Here is an 18,401-nt window from a genome sequence, read left to right as displayed (position 1 = left end):
GGCCCATCTTGAATGATGGATTGTTGTGATTGGTAAGAAAACTCGTGATAAAATTGCAATGATCTGCAACGCACGATGCAGGTAGGATTGGAAAGAATCAACGAATCTCAGCGCTTGGTTTATGCACCATCCTCAATGAAGATGCACAAAAATTCAGTGACGCAAACCAGTTGTGCTGGCAAAGCCTCAAAAATAAGACTGGTTCAGCCTTCAGGTGGGCCACAAGTATCTGGAGATTTTTGGACGGTTGTCAATTGCTTTCTATCGTGGACCCCACCTGATGATCTGATGTGCCTGGTTTTTGGGGTTGCGAAGGGTTAGATAGAAATATTACAACTCTACTTTCTCAAGGGCAAGATTGGACTATTTGATAACTGCATGTATCAAGGGCCACGATGGCAATGATGTACAGCTATCCAGACCATCCAAATTGTGGGGTCACATTTTGGATGGAACATCTCTAAAAAATCACACTGACCAATAAATCCTAACCATCCAATTGATGGCTATCAATTGCATGATTAAAAGTATAGTCAGTGGCCAAAATTACAAAGTAGAAATCAAATGGCTAACATTATCTTCTAATTGTAATTTTTGGTTTAGGATCAATCCACAGTAGGTTCAGCCCTTCAGGCAGCTTCGATATCTGTGCAATCATGCCACATGTACGGTTTAAAGAGTTGCTGCCGCCTCTCAAAATGGTGGTAAACTAACACAGGAGTCTCTTGCAAACATCAAATCCCAAATGCTTGGATGAAAAAGAAAATAGAAGATTTCAAACATTCATTCATCCATAGTATAAGGAAATTGTCTTATAAATATAAAATTTTTCATCAAAAATATAGAAAATCATGCATTCGAGTACACCCATTGTGGTATCAAATAAATAAAATTTAAAATTTTCACAAGAGTATTTCTAGAATTGTAATTCCTATTTCAGAAACACCAAAACCTTATTTTCTTGCATGTGAAAGCATGTAAAAGAGTGAATCTTGATCCGCACATATAGCAAAAAAAGGTCTTGCATCTGAAACAATCAACTTCCCACGTTAGAAAAGAAGGGGTTAAAAAGGACCATAACTAATTGAGAAGTATTAAATCTAGATGTTGTTAGTTAGCCATCAAGTTCAGACCGTTCATCTGGATGGCCCACCATCAATGGACCCAACAACAGAAAGTATAATAGCAGCAGCAACAACAACATTAGTAAGTGCCCAGTTTCATATTTGTACCAAACATAAACTTTCCAAGTTCTAAATTAATCTGTAAATGTGGGGGCCATTGTTAGTTTAGTCAAGCCATTGATCTGATGCCACCCATCAAGTGATGAACCATGCCCAAAAAATCTCTTCATTTAGTCTATTAATAGTATTTGCATTTTTGGCATGTGAATCCATGGTTAAGAAAAAATGCACCATCAGTCCATAATCAGTGGAGTAGAAAAAAAAAATCATGGTAGGATCTTCTTGTTTGAGAGATTTTCGGAGCATGATACATTCATAATATTTTTGGACCATCAAATTAACGGCTTGGATAAACTAACCATTGGTCCTGGATGTGCAAACTCAGCACACAAATTATTTGGCCAATTTTACCCCTATAATTAGTTGGATGGATTTTGATTCGAAATGAAAAATGGAATGAGAGGTGGTTACTAACTACCTCTATCTTTGCATGTGGCTCTGTTGCATCTCTATGTGACATTCACTTCACATATTTGTTGTATTTGTTGATAGTGTAAGGTACACCCCAAAGAATTAGATTTAAACCTATGGTAAGCTATGAAATTGAAAAGGTTGGGATGAGTTATTACAATTGAAACCATTTTTGGTGTTTGCTTTAATTTCGATCGTTTATTGATGTGTAAGTGATGCTTTAAAAGATTTCTTTTGTGAAATGTCATGCCGCATTAGTTGAAATTGTGGTTAGCCATATTTTGGTCGATACTCATTCTCAGTCATGGGGCCAATATTATAAATGGTTGACTTTACCACGTGACATGCATCCCATGATAATAGCAAACTAGACCTATCTTTTTTGGACTACTCCTGACTTTTTAAATTTTGATTAAATTAGACCATCAGAGTAGTCAAAAAGACCATTCATCTCTTATTGAGATCTCATTACCACGTGGCATTATTTGATAAAGTTGCTAATCTAGCACGATCAGATTAGACATAAACACCTAGGTGTGCTCCTCATTCTCTTTCTCTGTCCCCCACCTAAGTTTAGTTTACTCACGATTTTTAAATTCCGATTAAATTCAATCATCGGAGCAACTTAAAAGATCATAAAGATCATTCGTTTATCTCCTATCAAAATCTTGTTGTCACATGACATCATTCGATTGAGTTACTAATCTAGTGCGGTCAGATCAGGCATAAAACACCTAGGTGTACTCTTCTCTTTATTTCTCTTCCCATGCTATGCACCTAGGTTTAGTTTGGACCATTCCTTTTATCTCTCTCCTTTCTCTGTCTCCTACTCTTTTCAAGTGCATGCATCATGTGTGCCTTGTCCCTAACAGTATTGTCATCGTTCTAAAACTCATGACTCGACTTCAAAATCATGTCTAAGTATAATGAAAACTTGCTGACTGACATGACTCAGTTGGGTCATGATAAGTCTCATCAGGTCAGCCGGCCGACTCGATATCACCTGGCCTGACTTACCCAACCCAACCTTATCAACCAAAGCCAAGGCATGCTTCCCCCATACGATAATGTCAATTGCGTGTTGTTTTAGGTATTCTAATTAATGTATCTACCTTTTAACAATTTTAAATACTTTAAATAATATAAATTTAACGATTAATATAAAGTCAATTAAATAATCAATCGATTCTTTGAGTTATCAAAGAGTGATGGTTCTCTGCCTTGTAGAGATGGAGTTACAGAAGTCTTGAAATTTAATTAACATAAGGTCATAACTGGGAGTTTTTTACTAAAAAGAAAGCGAGTTTAGTTCCTTGTGTTTATGAGGATTGGATGTGTTCCTTCATCAATCTATTATTTGTTGACACGTGTGTATTCATGAGAATTTTCCATGAGTTCGAGCTATGTGGGCCCACCAGTCATGATCTATGTCAGATATCCACACCATGCATTTGATGGTTCCCCTCTAAGTTATAACATATTCGGAAGTAGGTCATATCATCTGAAACTATGTAAAATTGTGCCTTAAACACCTAAAACAACTTAGTGGTGCCCACCCACCAAAGTTTCTGATACAGTTGAAATTTTGTGTGCCGCGGCCCACCTAAGTCATAAATTGTCTTGATTTTTAAGCCATGAATTTTTAAGACTCAACCTATCTACTAGTCATAAATTGTCTTGATTTTTAAGGCATGAATCTTTATGACTCAAACTATATACTAGTCGATAGAAAATTCAACCTAATTAACAACCATAACAATAACAACAGTAGCAACAACAACAACAACAATAACAGCAAACCTGCAAGTCATGATAGCACAGCCAGAAACCAACTCAACACATTGGTTACACTGTGGGCACTTTTGCCATCGCTTCTTCTCCACAAGCTTCCCAAACAAAACATCGTTTCGATCTCTCATCACGCCTGTCTCATCATCGCACCGGTACCCGCTGTGCCATGGCACCTTGCACTGAAAACAGAACCACTTCTTGCAATTAGGGCACATCGTTTTCTTGACATTGCCGCCACATTCGTTCACCACCACCTCCAAGCAGTCCTTATTAGGGCAGTAGGCCTTACGTTGCCCGTCGATCATTGCCTCACAGAGCAAGTCGCACCATTGATCGAATGTTCGACCGGAGACAATGGGCCGACACCATAGAGGGTCCAAATAATGGTCACAAGCCAAGTGGGGGCAGAAGACATTGGAAGTGTGATCATGGACCTTTGTATCAATGTACTTAGACATGCAGTCCAAGCACAAGGGGTGGGAACAGCTCTTATTTTTGAACCTTTGGCATGGACCCTTGATTTCCATGCAAATCTCGCATGTGAAGCTGTATATCTCATCTTCTTTATCTTTTCTTCTTATGTTACAAGACGAGAGCTTTTGCCATGAGTTTCCCATGAGTGGCTCTTCTGATATTGGACTGGACGTCTTCTAAAAAGAGTCTCTCTCTCTCTACAGATATATATAGCCGAATCCTCAGCTACGCACAGTGCACGCAACTTTTTTGAGATGTGACTCCAAAATCTGAACGGTCCACGTGAAACATCACCTATGAAACCCTTTTGGGTCCAATTTTTACTTTGATCCAAAATTTTGGTGGGCCATGAAAAATAAAAACATTTTCATCCATTGAATTTCATTTCTCTTTGTTATGGCCCACCAGAATTTTATATCAGGGTGAAAATTTGTTTATATCAGGGTGAAAATTTGTTCCTTGTGGTTTCATGGGATTCCGCATCACATGGACCGTTGGGATTAGATGCCTATGACACGTGTGAAAAGTTGCGCATGTGCGTAGGTGCGCAGGTGAGCATGCCTCCGCAATACCTGTTTCGTGAAGCTAAAAAAACACATAAGAGAGTTCCACTCCGTTTATCAGTTTTTATCATCAATTGGAGAACTTGGGTGAAATCCACTCCGTCTATCAGGTTTTATCATCAATCGGAGCAGTTGGGTAATGTTTTAAGAGAGTTCCATAACCCAGGTGGGCCACACCGTAGGTGTCAGCCTTAGGTTTATATGTGGGGCTGGTATGGTGTGTATCTTTCATCAAAACCATTAATCAGATGTAACTTATCGTGATGAAAGGAAAATGTAAAAAAGCTGCCTGATCCATATATCAGGCTGGCTACGCCTTACGAAGGGCGGTATTACATTGTTTTCTCATTGGTGTCGCCAAAGAACTTTGGATTGGTCTGACCTTTTGCATGTACGGTTGAAATAATGGCTCTCAACTGATGAACGGACTGGATTTACATGTAAAAATATGATGGCCCCCATGGAGCAGGTGCTGTCGAGGAGTCCGGTCCAGATGTTTGAGGATGAGTTGTACTTGAATTAGGAAAGGGAACGCTGATTTCCTTGCCAAACGCAGGAAGTTCGTGCGCAAGGATTCTGGGTGGGGTCCACCGAGATGTTTTTGAGAAATCCAAACCGTACATCCGTTTTTTTGAGCTCATTTTAGGACGTACGACCAAAAATGAATTGTATCCAATATTTAAGTGGGACATAGGAGAGAAGCAGTGGGCATTTAGTGAGGACCGTTGAAGCATTCTTATGACCATAAAAGGTTTGTATCAGGCTATCTTTTCGGTATTTTCACTTAATGGGAATGACCCTATTAAAAGGTTTGGGTAGCATATAAACATCAAGATGGAGCTCGGGAAGGTTTCAACGGTGGGAATTTCTTTTCCCAATTTTCCCTTGTGTGACCCATTTGAGTTTTGTATCAACCTCATTTTTGGTTGAACGTTCTAAAATAAGCTTGAAAAATGAATGGACGGCATGGATTTCTCACATACATTTCAGTGTGCCCCATCCAGCATCCTTGCGCAGGAACTTCCTGCGAAAGCCTGTCCAAGAAATCCACGTCATCGGAAAGGGGATTCGTCGAGGATGAGGAAACACGGATTTCGTGAGAGCGAGACCGTGGGGCCCACCTTGATCTATTTCTTATATATCCACGCCGTACATTAGTTTTATCAACCCATTTTAGTCGATGGGCCAAAAAACGCAACTGATACAAATCTCAGATGGACCACACCACAAGAAAGAGCGGTGATTGAATGCCCGCAATTTAAAAAAGTTGAATTCGAGTAGTATACGACTCTGGCACTCCCGGCATATACATATGTACGCACACGCAATCAAAATCCAGGCCATCCAAAACACGTGTGGCCGTGTGTCCCACTTGAAGCCCAACACTATTTCCAAGTTAGCCGAACGGTGGACAAATGAACATAAAATGGAAAAAAATGAAAATAAAATAAAATAAAAAATCAACGGTCAGTATTCAACAAACAAACATCCATTAATCGTATGTCTGACACCTTAAATACGACATATTTTTATGCTTAGGATCTATGTATTGTGGGACCCACAATTTGGATGGTCTAGATTGAATTACATGTGTCGCGTGTACAATTGTTACATTCTTGTATATGACTCTCAGACCTTTGACACTGGTATTAAATGACGACTCCTTCGGGTGGAGGACCTCCTTCGAGTGGAGGATGCGAGCTTCGTGTAAACCCCTGTTATATAAATCCCGTGTAACCCAAAGCATCGTGGGGCCTACTTAGATCTCTGTGTGAAATGGAGTCCGTCCATCAGTTTTTTCAAATCATTTTAGGATTTGAGCCGAAAAATAAGACATCCAAAACTCAAGTTATCCACACTGAAGAAAACAGTGGGACCGAACACCAAGACCGTGGGACCTACTTTGATGTATATGTCTTATATTCATGCCGTCCATCCATTCTGAAAACTCATTTTATAGTATGACTCAAAAATGAAGCTAATCCAAATCTCAGGTGGAGCATAATACAGGAAAGGGTAAGAAATAGTGGTTAGGGCTGAAAATCCGGCGGGTTGGGTCGGGTTGGTGCTCAACCCTAACCCCCTAACCCAACCCAAGGTTCCTATACCTCAACCTTCACCCAATCCAACCCAATCTCGGGTTGGGAATTTTCAACCCAAGCCCAACCCAAGCGGGCTCGGTCGGGTTAATTGGGTTGGTCGGGTGTATACATGCTAATATTTTCGTTATTACATTAGTTTATTATATTTTAATATAGGACTTATTTTTTATATCTATGATTTTATTAATTATATATGTGATTATTTATCATAAAGATCTTCATTTTTTTTCTTTAAAAAAACGAGCTAAAATATAGGACAATTACTCTTTTAAAAGTCATGTAGGATAGCATGCAATCTATTTGAGAGAGAGAAATTTGGCATATCTTGTTAGCTTGAGTACTTGGAAATGACGTGGACAAATGAGACCCAACATCACTAGTGTGCCTTCGACACAAACGATCCACACTCAATTATAATTTATAAGTAACTAATATATTCATCGGATTCGGGTTGGGTCGGACAACCCGAGACCTCAACTTGAGCCCAACCCAAGTTTTATCGGGTTGGTGTTTATATAGCCCAAGCTTGAGATCAGACCCGATATATCCTGCCCGAGCCCAACCCAATGTCGGGTCGATCACGGGTTGGGTTGAACCCGCCCAATTTTTAGCCTAATTGTGGTAATTTTCCATTAAAAATTTCTCATGCCATAAAAGTTTCGGATCAAGCTGGTATTTGTATGGTCTTGTCATATAGGTCTTTATAGTTATACTAGAGCGCCTGGGCATTGAGTCGAGTCAGGAGAGTTAGGGTTGACCTGACCTGACCCGACGCACTTTTAAAATAGACCTGACGTGAACTCAACTCAACTCGGTACCAAGTCCAACATACTTGACCCGATCTGAGTCCGGGTTTAGCCTGGACTAAACCTGTAACACCTCGGGTTTTCAAGGGTCGTATAAGAACTCGGCTTCCAAATTTTCAGGTGTCATGGGTGCCTTAATGGGCTTCATATTTTAATTACATTTGGATGATCTCATAAACAATGAAGGATTTAGTAAGGCATGAAGTAGAAGTACGTCATAAGCAGTATCAATTGCTACTAATTATAAAAATATCTAGAGAATGAATCCAAAATCATCTAAATAGGGAACTCGTCCCACCCATACACGACCCAAAGCGACTAGGGCCCTGGTCCATACTATGCGATAGCTTGAACTCAACTAAACAGATCCATTGAAAGTCTGGAAGCAGAGAAGCTCCTCTTCCCTATCCTTGCTTACCTCGCTCGGCTCATCGAGCTCCATCTCACCTGCATCTAGAAAAGGGTCTGGTTGGTGTTTTAAAACACCATCCCAGAGTGGGAATGAGTGATCAACTCAGTGGATACTATTAGTCTTAAGTTGCAATAGACATCAATTATATTATGAATTTAATGAAAGACAATCATTCATAAATACCTAACTAATCTTATTAATGCACATGCATGATGGATGATATGATACATGCCCTCACCACAACACTCCCTCGAGCAACTCCATCTAACGATCGCATATGACCAACACTCCCTCAGAGCGACATCGACTGTCGAGTCGCCACCCTAGCTAGTACGATGCGATGATAATGTTAGCCGAGTCCTTAATTAAATCCATTCATCCAGCAGGTTGGGGAAACTGATATACCCCACGTATTAATGCGCTGAGCTGGTTGCGAGGCCAAGGCCCCCTAACATGTGAGGCCGAGACCCCGCAGTCATTGATTCCGTCGGGTTCCTCATCCCCGACTTCAAGCACATGGGGAGTGCCGAAAGAAAGGGATCGCTCGCGGTCATTACGGGGAGGTGCGACACTCCAGCGTAGGCCGACAGCTCGAATACAGTGTCCCATTCCACCATGCCTGGCTTACAAGGCGGTGGACTAGTTTCAATATAGGTATTGATGGGCTACAACAGTTGTAGGGTGTTCCAGGTTTCATACATATGTGAGCAAATAGGGTTAACAAACAGGGTTGGTCAGACAGTAGACTAAACCGCACGAGTCCAGGCAAGTACGTGACGAAACGGTATCAGGTGTAAACGACCCATATAGTCTAACTACTATCGCCCACACGCACTCACCTACATCCATGGGTTTAGCTTCAAGGCGGTCCTACGAACGGGGCCACTTTCGCTCTCCTCATATTCCTGACCAACCCAAGGTTTTGGGTGGTGATTCATAACATGTCAACTATCAATGTATCATTTCGCATAAATAACATCATGTTCTCATACTTCTTAACATTCAATTCTAAATTTCTACTAACAAGTAAAGCGAATAATATCATGAACAAGATGCGTGTGTATTGTGTGGGTTGGTGAGGAAGTTAAACACTTCCTACCTCCCTTAGAACCAAAATGCACAAAAATCAATGAATCATACATGTTATAGGGTACATCATATGAGAAAATCAAATAAGGCATGAACATGTAATCATCCATACACAAAATCATGTGAGAGGCAAGAACAACATCATATGAGAGCTAAACATACAATTCCATACAATTCCAACAACAATACAATTCCTAGGGTTTCTCTAGATTCTTCAAATATAGCATCCAAGCAATCAAAATCATTAAACTCATACTAAAATTGGTGCTAGGCCACCTAAGAAAAATAGCCCGCACCTATAGATCGTTGAAGGCTTGGAAAATGACCTAGAAGCACCGAACTCAATGTCGATCGGCCAGAATCCTAAAGCAATGTACTTGCATGTTAGGGTTAGATGTAAATCCTAGCTCAACACAAAAGGTTACAAAAAAAATAGGTGCTTACCTCCCCAATCGAATGGAAGTGGGTTGTAGTTGTGGATATGGGAAAAGGGAAGGTATTACTCTAAGGTTCCAAGCTTCCTTGGGCCCCACCTCCTACCACACACTCCTTTCTTTCCTTCTTCATCTCTTTCTCCTCCTTACTCCTCTTTCTCTTCTCCTTTTTCTCTCTTCTCTCTTTCCTTCTCTATGGCAAAATCGTATAGGGAGAGGGGTGCCCAAAAGAAGCCCCTTTTATAATGCTTATTTGGTGCAAATGGCCCCAAATGTTGGGTTTTCACTATACTAGCCCTCTGGGAGAGTTTTTCTAGCCTCTAGGGCCCACCATGGGGTGTACGAGTTGATATACACCATTGGATAGTTGGCCCTAATGATGATCTACGTACGTATATGATCGGTCCGCCATTCAGATGCGTCGATCGACAGATATGATTAGAAGTCTATTCAACAATCACCGATGGTTAATCGGGGCCACAACTATACGGATATGAGCAGAAAAATATCCTTACTCCATGTGTGAAGTTTGGTTGCAAACCGACGGTCCGAAATTCTCAACTTTGCATAAGAGTAGATGGCTCAATTCACTTAAGTTTCAGCTTCTTCTTTTAGGGTATTTGCACTTCTCATACACTCGTCCTTCGGTTCAAGTTGAGCGGTTCTGGACATTACCCCGGTCCAACTCCCGTGATAGGCGTCAAGCCCAGTAAGATGGACATTATTATATAGTTTTGGAACTAGTGGCCCACCAACCAGCGGTCTACAGCTTGTTTAGAGAATCAGGGCATTTCTGGAATGAATTAGGTATTGAGATTTTTCATGAGCACTGATTAAGATTTGGATTAACTATGTTCATAGTGTGGCCTATTTATAACTAGTGAAAATGGAGATTTGGTCATGACTACTCTAAACCGTCGGTTTTAGGCTAAAAGAGTAATGTGGTTGATTTGGTCTATTAGTTAAGATCTAGGCTTTATCTGACTCAGTTTCGGTTAGATCTTTAATTTAGTTATGCTTGTCTTGATTAGTTAGCGATGGGTCGGTTAGATTTAGGTCCTATGTGAGTAAATCATAAGGCTACACCTAATGTTCGAGTGATCGGGCGGATTCGTTGGCTTCCTACGACTGATTAATCGGACTTATATGGTTCTTTACTGGTACCACCCCTGCATAAACTAATATTGAGTGCTAATGGTCATTAAGTGATATTATAAGTTAATTAAAAAAATTTAAAAAATTTCAAAAATCCAAAACAATGAAAATCCAGGACATTACATGACCTGACCCGACCCGACCCACTTTTAAAATAGACCTGACGTGAACTCAACCCAACTCGGTATCGAGTCCAACATAACTGACCCGATCTGAGTTCGGGTTTAGCCTGGACTAAACCAAACCAAGTTCGACCTGGTCACAAGGACCAAGTCGAGTCAAACCTTTGTTTTTCAATTTTTTTTTTTCTTTTTATTATCCCATTTAGTAGTGTACTTGAGTTGAGTTGTTTGAAATAAATATTGTTAAAAGTAATTTATAGCAGAAAAAAATAAATTAATTAAATAAATATTGACAACACTCAAAAGTATGTCCAGAATCTTAAATAAAATTTTACATATAAACCATTCATTAATTCAATATCCTATGTATGAAGAATGTTTTTGTATGATGAATGCCTTTATGGCATGTAACCTGAATAATATTATCCATAATAGTAACCCCTCCTCCACGTTTGTTGCTAGAAGCATCACTTGGTTTTCTTTCTATGCCTTGGGTGGCAAAAGAAGAAATCTAGGCTTTTGATGATCTGATTTGTACAGGATTCACAATCGCCTGTAGAATGCAGCAAATCTTTAAAGTTATTCAAAATCTGCGCATACTACCGATTTTTTCTTTTCTTTTCTTTTACTGAATTATAGGAGATACTAATTTCAATGTGCACATCTTCACCCAATATCATTGGTGAAGTGACTGACAAACCGTCGGGGGTATCGTGAATCTCATCACTAGTCATCTAATTAAAAGATACTAAATTAGAGTAACACTGTAATGCATTAAAGGTATACATTAAATCTTAAATTAGTCACTCGTTAAAGGTTGATATATTATAATACTTTCATATTCTCATTTAAACGCCTATGTTAAAATTTCGGTAACATCTCTTGATGTCTCTCCAGATAAGTTGATCTTCCATTTCATTTACATGACAAACATCTAAGCAATGTAAAGATATTTGACATGAGAAATAAAAATGAAGAAACATGTCCAAAGAGAAATAGAAAGATGAGCCTAAAATAGGCATAAGCATTTAAATATATTATATGAAAGCATATTATTTATCTAACCTTAAACTATATAAAATAGGACAATTTAAATAATTTTTATGCCACAAAAAAAAAAAAAAAAAAACAATAGATCTATGTTTGTTCACACAGAAATCTTCAAATGGGTTACTAATTGTCTAATTCACAAAAATAAACCACATTAGGTTAACTATCTAATGCACAATACTAAGCTAAGTAATAAACAATATAATCAATAATTCATAAACATAAATTATTAACTATCTAATTCATAAAAATAAAACGCATTAGGTTAACTGTCTAATGCATAAAAATAAGCTAAGCAATAAGTAACGTAATTCATAATCCACAAAAATAAACTACTAATTGTCTAACTTACAAAAATAAACTGCATTAGGCTACGGTTTAATGCACAATAATAAGCTAAACAATAACAAGTTAGGAAATGAGAGTTTATATTTAGCAATTTAAGATTTAGGTTTAGGGTGTAGGTAATAGGTTTAGGGTATAGAGTTTGGGTTTAGGGTTTAAGGTTTAGAAATGACTTAAACTGGGCCAGTCCAAAAGCATTCGAGTTGATCCAAACACACCAGAGTTGACCCAGACCAAATGCAAGCACCCAATCCATTCCAATTTGTCCATTCAACCCTACTCGACTCCAATTTCACAAAACCCCTAAATTAGAATACCCTATCACGATGTATTTCATAAGAATAGATGAAAATCATGAAATATAAATCTTTCTTAATACGAAATTACCTTAACTAGTTGATTTGAAGAGTTGAGTGACTGCCAAGAGTCGGTGATGGGTGGATGGGTGTGGAGAAGCCACTCAGTCGAAATGAGAAGCCGAGCTCAATAGTGTCGGAGAGAAAGAGGAGGGTGGCTTGGTGGTGGTGGGTGGCTGTTGAGCTCAGGAGATGTGGAGTAAGAGAAAGGGAGAGATGTCAGGTCGGGTGCGAGCAAATGACAACTCAGTTTCAGCTCGAATTGATCGAAGTCAACTCAAATAGGATCGACTCACCCACTCAGTTCAAGTTAGTCATATTTGAATGAGTTTAGACGACTCGTCCATGCATAACTCTAAGTTGGATGGAAAATAAACACTCCAATGGCCTACGTAAAGTTTTTAATGGTAGAGATTCAATCACTACTGTATCATTTGGGATAGTCCACCTAAGATTTGCATCTACTTCATTTTACGGATACTACTCTAAAATGAGTTTTCAAAATGGATGGAATCCATGGATGTAAGGCACATACATCCCAGTGGGCCCCACGGGTAGGTGGATCCGGGGAAGAGGCCGGACTTATTTAGAACGTGGGTCCCACCAATACACATGACCCACCGTGGAATCCACAACCATCCATCCGGTGAATGTTGCATCCTGCCATCGACGGCTCAAGATGGAGATTTTTACAGGAATATTCCTTCGAAATGCTGGTTTTGCCAAATAATGCCTCCAGCGGTCAAACGGACGAAATTACAGACTACTCATGTATTTCTTTCTTTAAAAAGTGATAAAGTTGAGAATTGTAAGGCCACATGGTATCTGTATAACATCCAGACCGTTCAACGTATTTATCCCATAACGATGATCATTGAGCAAAAAATCGGGCCGTTAAAATCATCAAATGGGTTGCATGGGAATTTCGAAGTTTTTAGCTGTGTATAAATTTTCTATGGTGTGGCCCACCTTTTGGTTGTATCTGCCAGAATTTTATCAATCTAATCATTGTGATAAGATTCATCTGTTGGAAGGGTTGGATTTCATAAAAATAAAATGTGGGCCCCACAATTTTCGACTTCATCCATAATCCAGACTGAGTTTCGAAATAAGGCTTCAGTCAGTGGTCCCGTTACTATGAACGGACTGGATCTCGAGCGTGAGAGACAAGTTGACACGTGTATGATGATGAGTACAGAAAACAGTGTTCTCACCGAGGAGATTTGCAAGTAAATGCATGGCTGATAGTGTACTTCCCTCCACAGTCGTAGCAGAAAACAAGCTTGCATCTGAAACAATCACATGCGACAAAAAACATAAAAAGGGAACATAAGATTTCGTATACATACCATTCATTGTGGGTCCCAACATACCAACGGTCTAGATCACTGAAATATTGGCCCAACTTGTTGAAAATGAACTGCGAGTATAGTTTTTATATCTACGGTCGAGTATCATATAATTCCTCGGCCGGGCTCAGCGTTAAAATCCATGCCAGGTGTCTGGCCGATCCGAGTCAATGATTCATGAGGCATTCCTTGCAGGAAAGAATGGACGGTTTAAAGACACTTGTTAGCCATTAAATCTACGGTCATGTTTCAATGATCTGAACCGTTGATACGATGGGACTCATTGTGGATGGAGGATACCCCAAAAACAAAGAGGAAAAATCGTAAATTGGACCGTTTCAAACCTTTGACAATTCAGGACCCAAGTTTAGATACAAGACCTTTGCTAAGCTCACACGCGTGGATTTACGAGATCCGGTCCGTCCATCAAGAATCAAGTCGAACTACTAATTAGAGGTGTGGGCCAAATTGTAACAAAAATGTACGGCTGATGAGAACTTGGATGAAAATTTATAACCATCCACATGTTTCTAGCAACGCGGCCCAACTCGTGACTGAATCGGTCTGATTCTTGCGAATGAACTTCTCCATGGTCGGACCCATGTCATGGACGTCGTAGATATTACACGCGTGTGCCATGTCAGCACACGTGGTAATGTGAAGTGGTATGCCATGTAGACACGTGTGACGTCTGGGATAAGCAAATCAGTAAATAGATGCTAGGATGCTTGATTCGTTCAGCCCCCTCAGTCCCGAACACCGTATCTATAGCCCAAGTGGTAGACTGAGCGAAAGATTTTTAACACTGAGGTCTTGGTATCGATTCTCTACTGGGGGTGGCTAACAGTGAAGTATGAATTGATGGACCAAAGCTGGGCATCGGTCCGGATTGGATCGGATTGGGTCCAACTCAATTCGATTCGAAATCTCAATGGCTTGATCCGAACTCGATCCGATCTGGGACCAAGTCCGGGTCACCTGACTCAGACTAATCCGAAATGTGTATTGCCGGATCCGATCCAAGTCTGACTCGGTCAGGAAAATTGAGTCAGATCGAATTGAACATGATTCGGATTAGTCCAAATTTAATTATATATATATATATATATATATATATATATATATATATATATATATATATATGTTTCATTGATCATCATGATTTTATGCCCCTCTACGTAACATGGGCCGAAACATGTGGACGGTTTGGATTATAATTAATGCATCAGGTTGGCTCCATATATGACTTACACCACCGTATCCAACGGGGACGCGAATTGCGTCCTACCCCGCACGGACGGTAATCCGTTCGGGTAGGGCTCTGTGGGGCCCACTATGATGTAAGTATGTTATCCACACCGTTAATAATTTTTATATGGTCATTTTAAGTATAATCCAAAAATAGAAGTATTTTTAGAGCTTAAGTGGACCACAAAGTGGGGATTGAACATCCACCATTAAAAGCTTCTTGGAAGCCAGAGAAGTGTCAGATCAAGCTGATATTTGTGTTTTCACTTCATCCAGTCTACATGACCTTATTAATAGGTTGGATGGTAAAAAAACATCACGGTGGCCATTAGAAAGGTTTCAACGGTGGGTTTCATTATCACTGCATCTTCCTTTGATGTGGTCCAATGGAGCTGGATAACTATTAATTTTTTTGCATCATATCTTAAAATGACTTTATAAAAATTATTAACGGTGTGGATAACATACTTTCATCACGGTGGACCCCACAGATCCCTGCCCGGACGGATTAGACGCAATCCGTGTCCAGCCAACGGTAGTCCGCGGTACCACTAGAGCGCAACTCAATGAAAAAACCATAACTAAGAATCCCAAGAGTCACGCAGCAGAAACTGATCTGTATTTTAACCTTTCTCCTAACATGGAACCTTTTGATTTTGATTTTTATCCTTTCCTCTTAAAAAAATGAGAAAGCCGGATCCATGCAAACGTTTCTATCATAAGCTTAACATAGAAATCAAAGTGTGGGCCCTACTGTGATGTTATAGTGACATCTAAACCGTCCATCATGTGGTCCTTGATGTTATCCTAGACAGCCAAAAGTCTGGCTTATCCAAAACTCATCTGGGCTACACTACATGGTAAATCTTCATGATTATATGTGGGGCCCACCGTATCTTTTATACACCATCTGAGCCATTGAGAAGATGAATCCAAGTAGGATGAATGGACACTCAAAGATCAGACCATTTCAGAATTCATTTGGGCGACAGAATATGATTGTTGAGGATTTAGGCATGCTTTTACATGGTCAGACTGTTTTTTGGGATTCGAGAAGAAAAAAAGGTTGCACCGATGATGGACGGTTTGGATTTCATTAGAAACTCATAGTGCGTTGATTTTTTTTACTTAAAAGCTTATTTTAAAAACATTTGTATTGGATCTCGGCTTAAAATGGAAGGCTTTGAAATACGAAAACTTTCAATTAAAGGCTGGAGAGCTAGCTTTAAAATCACAGCCATAAAACAATCTTTTGGTCTTCCATAGCAGAGAGAGAGAGAGAGAAGCAACGGGGTTCATGACCCATCATAATGCCAGAGCTCCCTTTCGAAAATCAAAAACCCTAGACTCGAGCTAGCTAGACCCGGTCCAAATCGAGATCGGATCGGATTTGAGCTCGACCTGAACAGTTTTTGAATCTAGGCTGCCCTACTCGATCTGCACCGATCCAGGCCGTCGTATTGGGTCGGATCCACTGAATTGGGTTAGGATTGCTTAGTTCTAAGTAAGAGTGGGTGTACTGATAAGCTTTAAAAAAATAAAAATAAAAATAAAAAAATTAGACGCAGCTTGGATATAACAATGCTCCGTGGGCCCCACCATAATGTATGTGTTTCATTCATACCGTCCATTCATTTTTACAAATCATTTTAGGGCTTTATCCCAGGAAGGTGGACCACACCACGGGAAAACAGTAGCTATTGAATGTCCACCATTAAAAACCTCCTGAGGCCTACTGTAATGTTTATTTGACATCCAACCAATTGATTAGGTCACAAACACTTGGACGAAGAAAAAAGAAAAAAAAGGAGACAAATGTTAGCTTGATCTAAAACTTTTGTGGCCCTCAAGAAGTATGTAACGGTAGGCATTCAATCAACACTGTGTACTCCACTTGGGAAGTGGATCTACCTCTTTTTTGGGCTACTACCGTAAAATGATCTGAAAAAATGGATGGACGGCATGGATGAAACATATACATCATGGTGGGGCCCACAGAGCACCGACCACTAGCCAATGGCAAGTGGCAGGGTCACTAGCCAATCCGTTTCCGTCCCGAGGATTCAAATGGTAGGGCCCATAGAGCACCGACCACTCCAGTCCCAGTTTATACAAGTGGGTCCATTGATTAAAAATCTAAACCATTGAACGGCTGGATCTTTTTTTATGATTATTATTTTGCAAATAGACGGTTGGGAAAGAAAACCCAGCAACAATCTGATTCAAGATAGGCCTGACTCGCCTCAATTAACCAACTCAATCAGATTTCACCAAATGACTTGGTCAACACTTAATAAAGACTTGAAAGGCCGGGATGTTCTAATCTGTCATATATTCGTCCAACACCGTCCATCCACAGTGACTCCACAATTCAACGGTCAAGATCACCAAAATAATGGGCCCCACTTGTACAACTAAAAAAAAATCATAAAATTAATTACCCTTAAATCCATAATCAAGAAGATAAAAACCTGCAAGTAATAGCCCGACAGCCAGAGGTCAGCTCCACACATGTATTGCACCTTGGACATCTCTGCCACCTTCTATTCTCCATCAGCAGCCCAAAGAGCACGTCATTTCGATCTCGTTTCACGCCAGCCTCAGCGCACCTGTAGCCAGCGTGCCATGGCACCATGCACGTAAAACAAAACAGCCTCTTGCAATCTGGACACTTGGATTTCGTGACCATCGACGTTCCACATTCGTTCACCACCAGCGCCGAGCAGGTCTTGTATGGGCAGTAGGCCTTATAGGCCCCAGCGATTGCAGACTCGCAGAGTACATCGCACCATCGATCGAACGTCTGGGCAGGAATGATTGGACGGCATGATATAGGGTCCAGATTCTTTTTGCACTCCAAGTGGGGGCAGAGCAGATTGGATGTGTGGTCATGGATCTTTGAGTCAATGTACTTGGAAATGCAATCACAACATAAGTGGTGAGAGCATGTCTTGTTTTTGAACCGTTGGCTTGGGGCCATGAGATCCATGCAAATCTCACATGTGAAGCTTGAAATCTCTTCTGGTTTGGATGCAAAACAAGAGAGCTTTTGGACTGTGTTTCCCATTGTTTTTTTCTTGAGAAATGGAGATGTGGGTTTTGGAGTGTATTTATTGGTAGCGGATTCGCTGATGTACCACCCACCAGCTATATAGCTGATGTTGGTACGTGTCGTGCGAAGGCGAGCACTGACGCCCCTCGAGTTCCGAGTTGTCCGAACGGTTCAAAGGATATCAAAGTTATATTGTCCCCACAGTGATGTATTTATTATATCTATACCGTTCATCTATTGTTAGAGATCATTTTAGAGTATGATACAAAAAATGAATCATATCCAAAGATCATATGGACCACACCACAAATAGCAGGGGAGATGATGATTTTCACCGTTAAAAAATTCATAGGGCCCGCCATAACGTTTATTTTCCATCTAATCTGTTCATAAGGTCA

The 18,401-nt window shown here is 40.1% G+C and overlaps 1 protein-coding gene across 1 annotated transcript; it reads right to left on the bottom strand.

The window, feature by feature from the left end:
- Window positions 1-871: 871 nt before the first annotated feature.
- On the bottom strand, window positions 872-18,105 carry LOC131251783 (E3 ubiquitin-protein ligase RSL1-like). The gene is made up of 4 exons (XM_058252735.1): window positions 17,423-18,105; window positions 13,569-13,643; window positions 3,456-3,625; window positions 872-1,027 (listed from the first exon to the last, which is right to left on the bottom strand). The coding sequence occupies exons 1-4, from the start codon at window positions 17,480-17,482 to the stop codon at window positions 937-939; spliced, it is 396 nt and encodes a 131-aa protein (XP_058108718.1). The 5' UTR covers window positions 17,483-18,105; the 3' UTR covers window positions 872-936.
- Between the last annotated feature and the right edge of the window lie 296 nt (window positions 18,106-18,401).

This window comes from Magnolia sinica, chromosome 7 (genome assembly GCF_029962835.1).
Source record: "Magnolia sinica isolate HGM2019 chromosome 7, MsV1, whole genome shotgun sequence".
Classification (NCBI taxonomy): Eukaryota; Viridiplantae; Streptophyta; class Magnoliopsida; order Magnoliales; family Magnoliaceae; genus Magnolia; species Magnolia sinica.
Note: the sequence above shows the minus strand (reverse complement) of the source record. Positions and strands in the feature narration are given on the sequence as shown.

Bases quoted from the DNA above. Each gene is read 5' to 3' on its own strand.
- LOC131251783 (XM_058252735.1), bottom strand. From the start codon at position 17,482: ATGTCCAAGGTGCAATACATGTGTGGAGCTGACCTCTGGCTGTCGGGC. The intron at 13,644-17,422 runs GTTTTTATCTTC...TGATTGTTTCAG, and splicing joins TGTCGGGCTATTACTTGCAG to ATGCAAGCTTGTTTTCTGCT. The intron at 1,028-3,455 runs GTTTGCTGTTAT...TGATTGTTTCAG, and splicing joins TGTGCTATCATGACTTGCAG to ATGCAAGACCTTTTTTTGCT.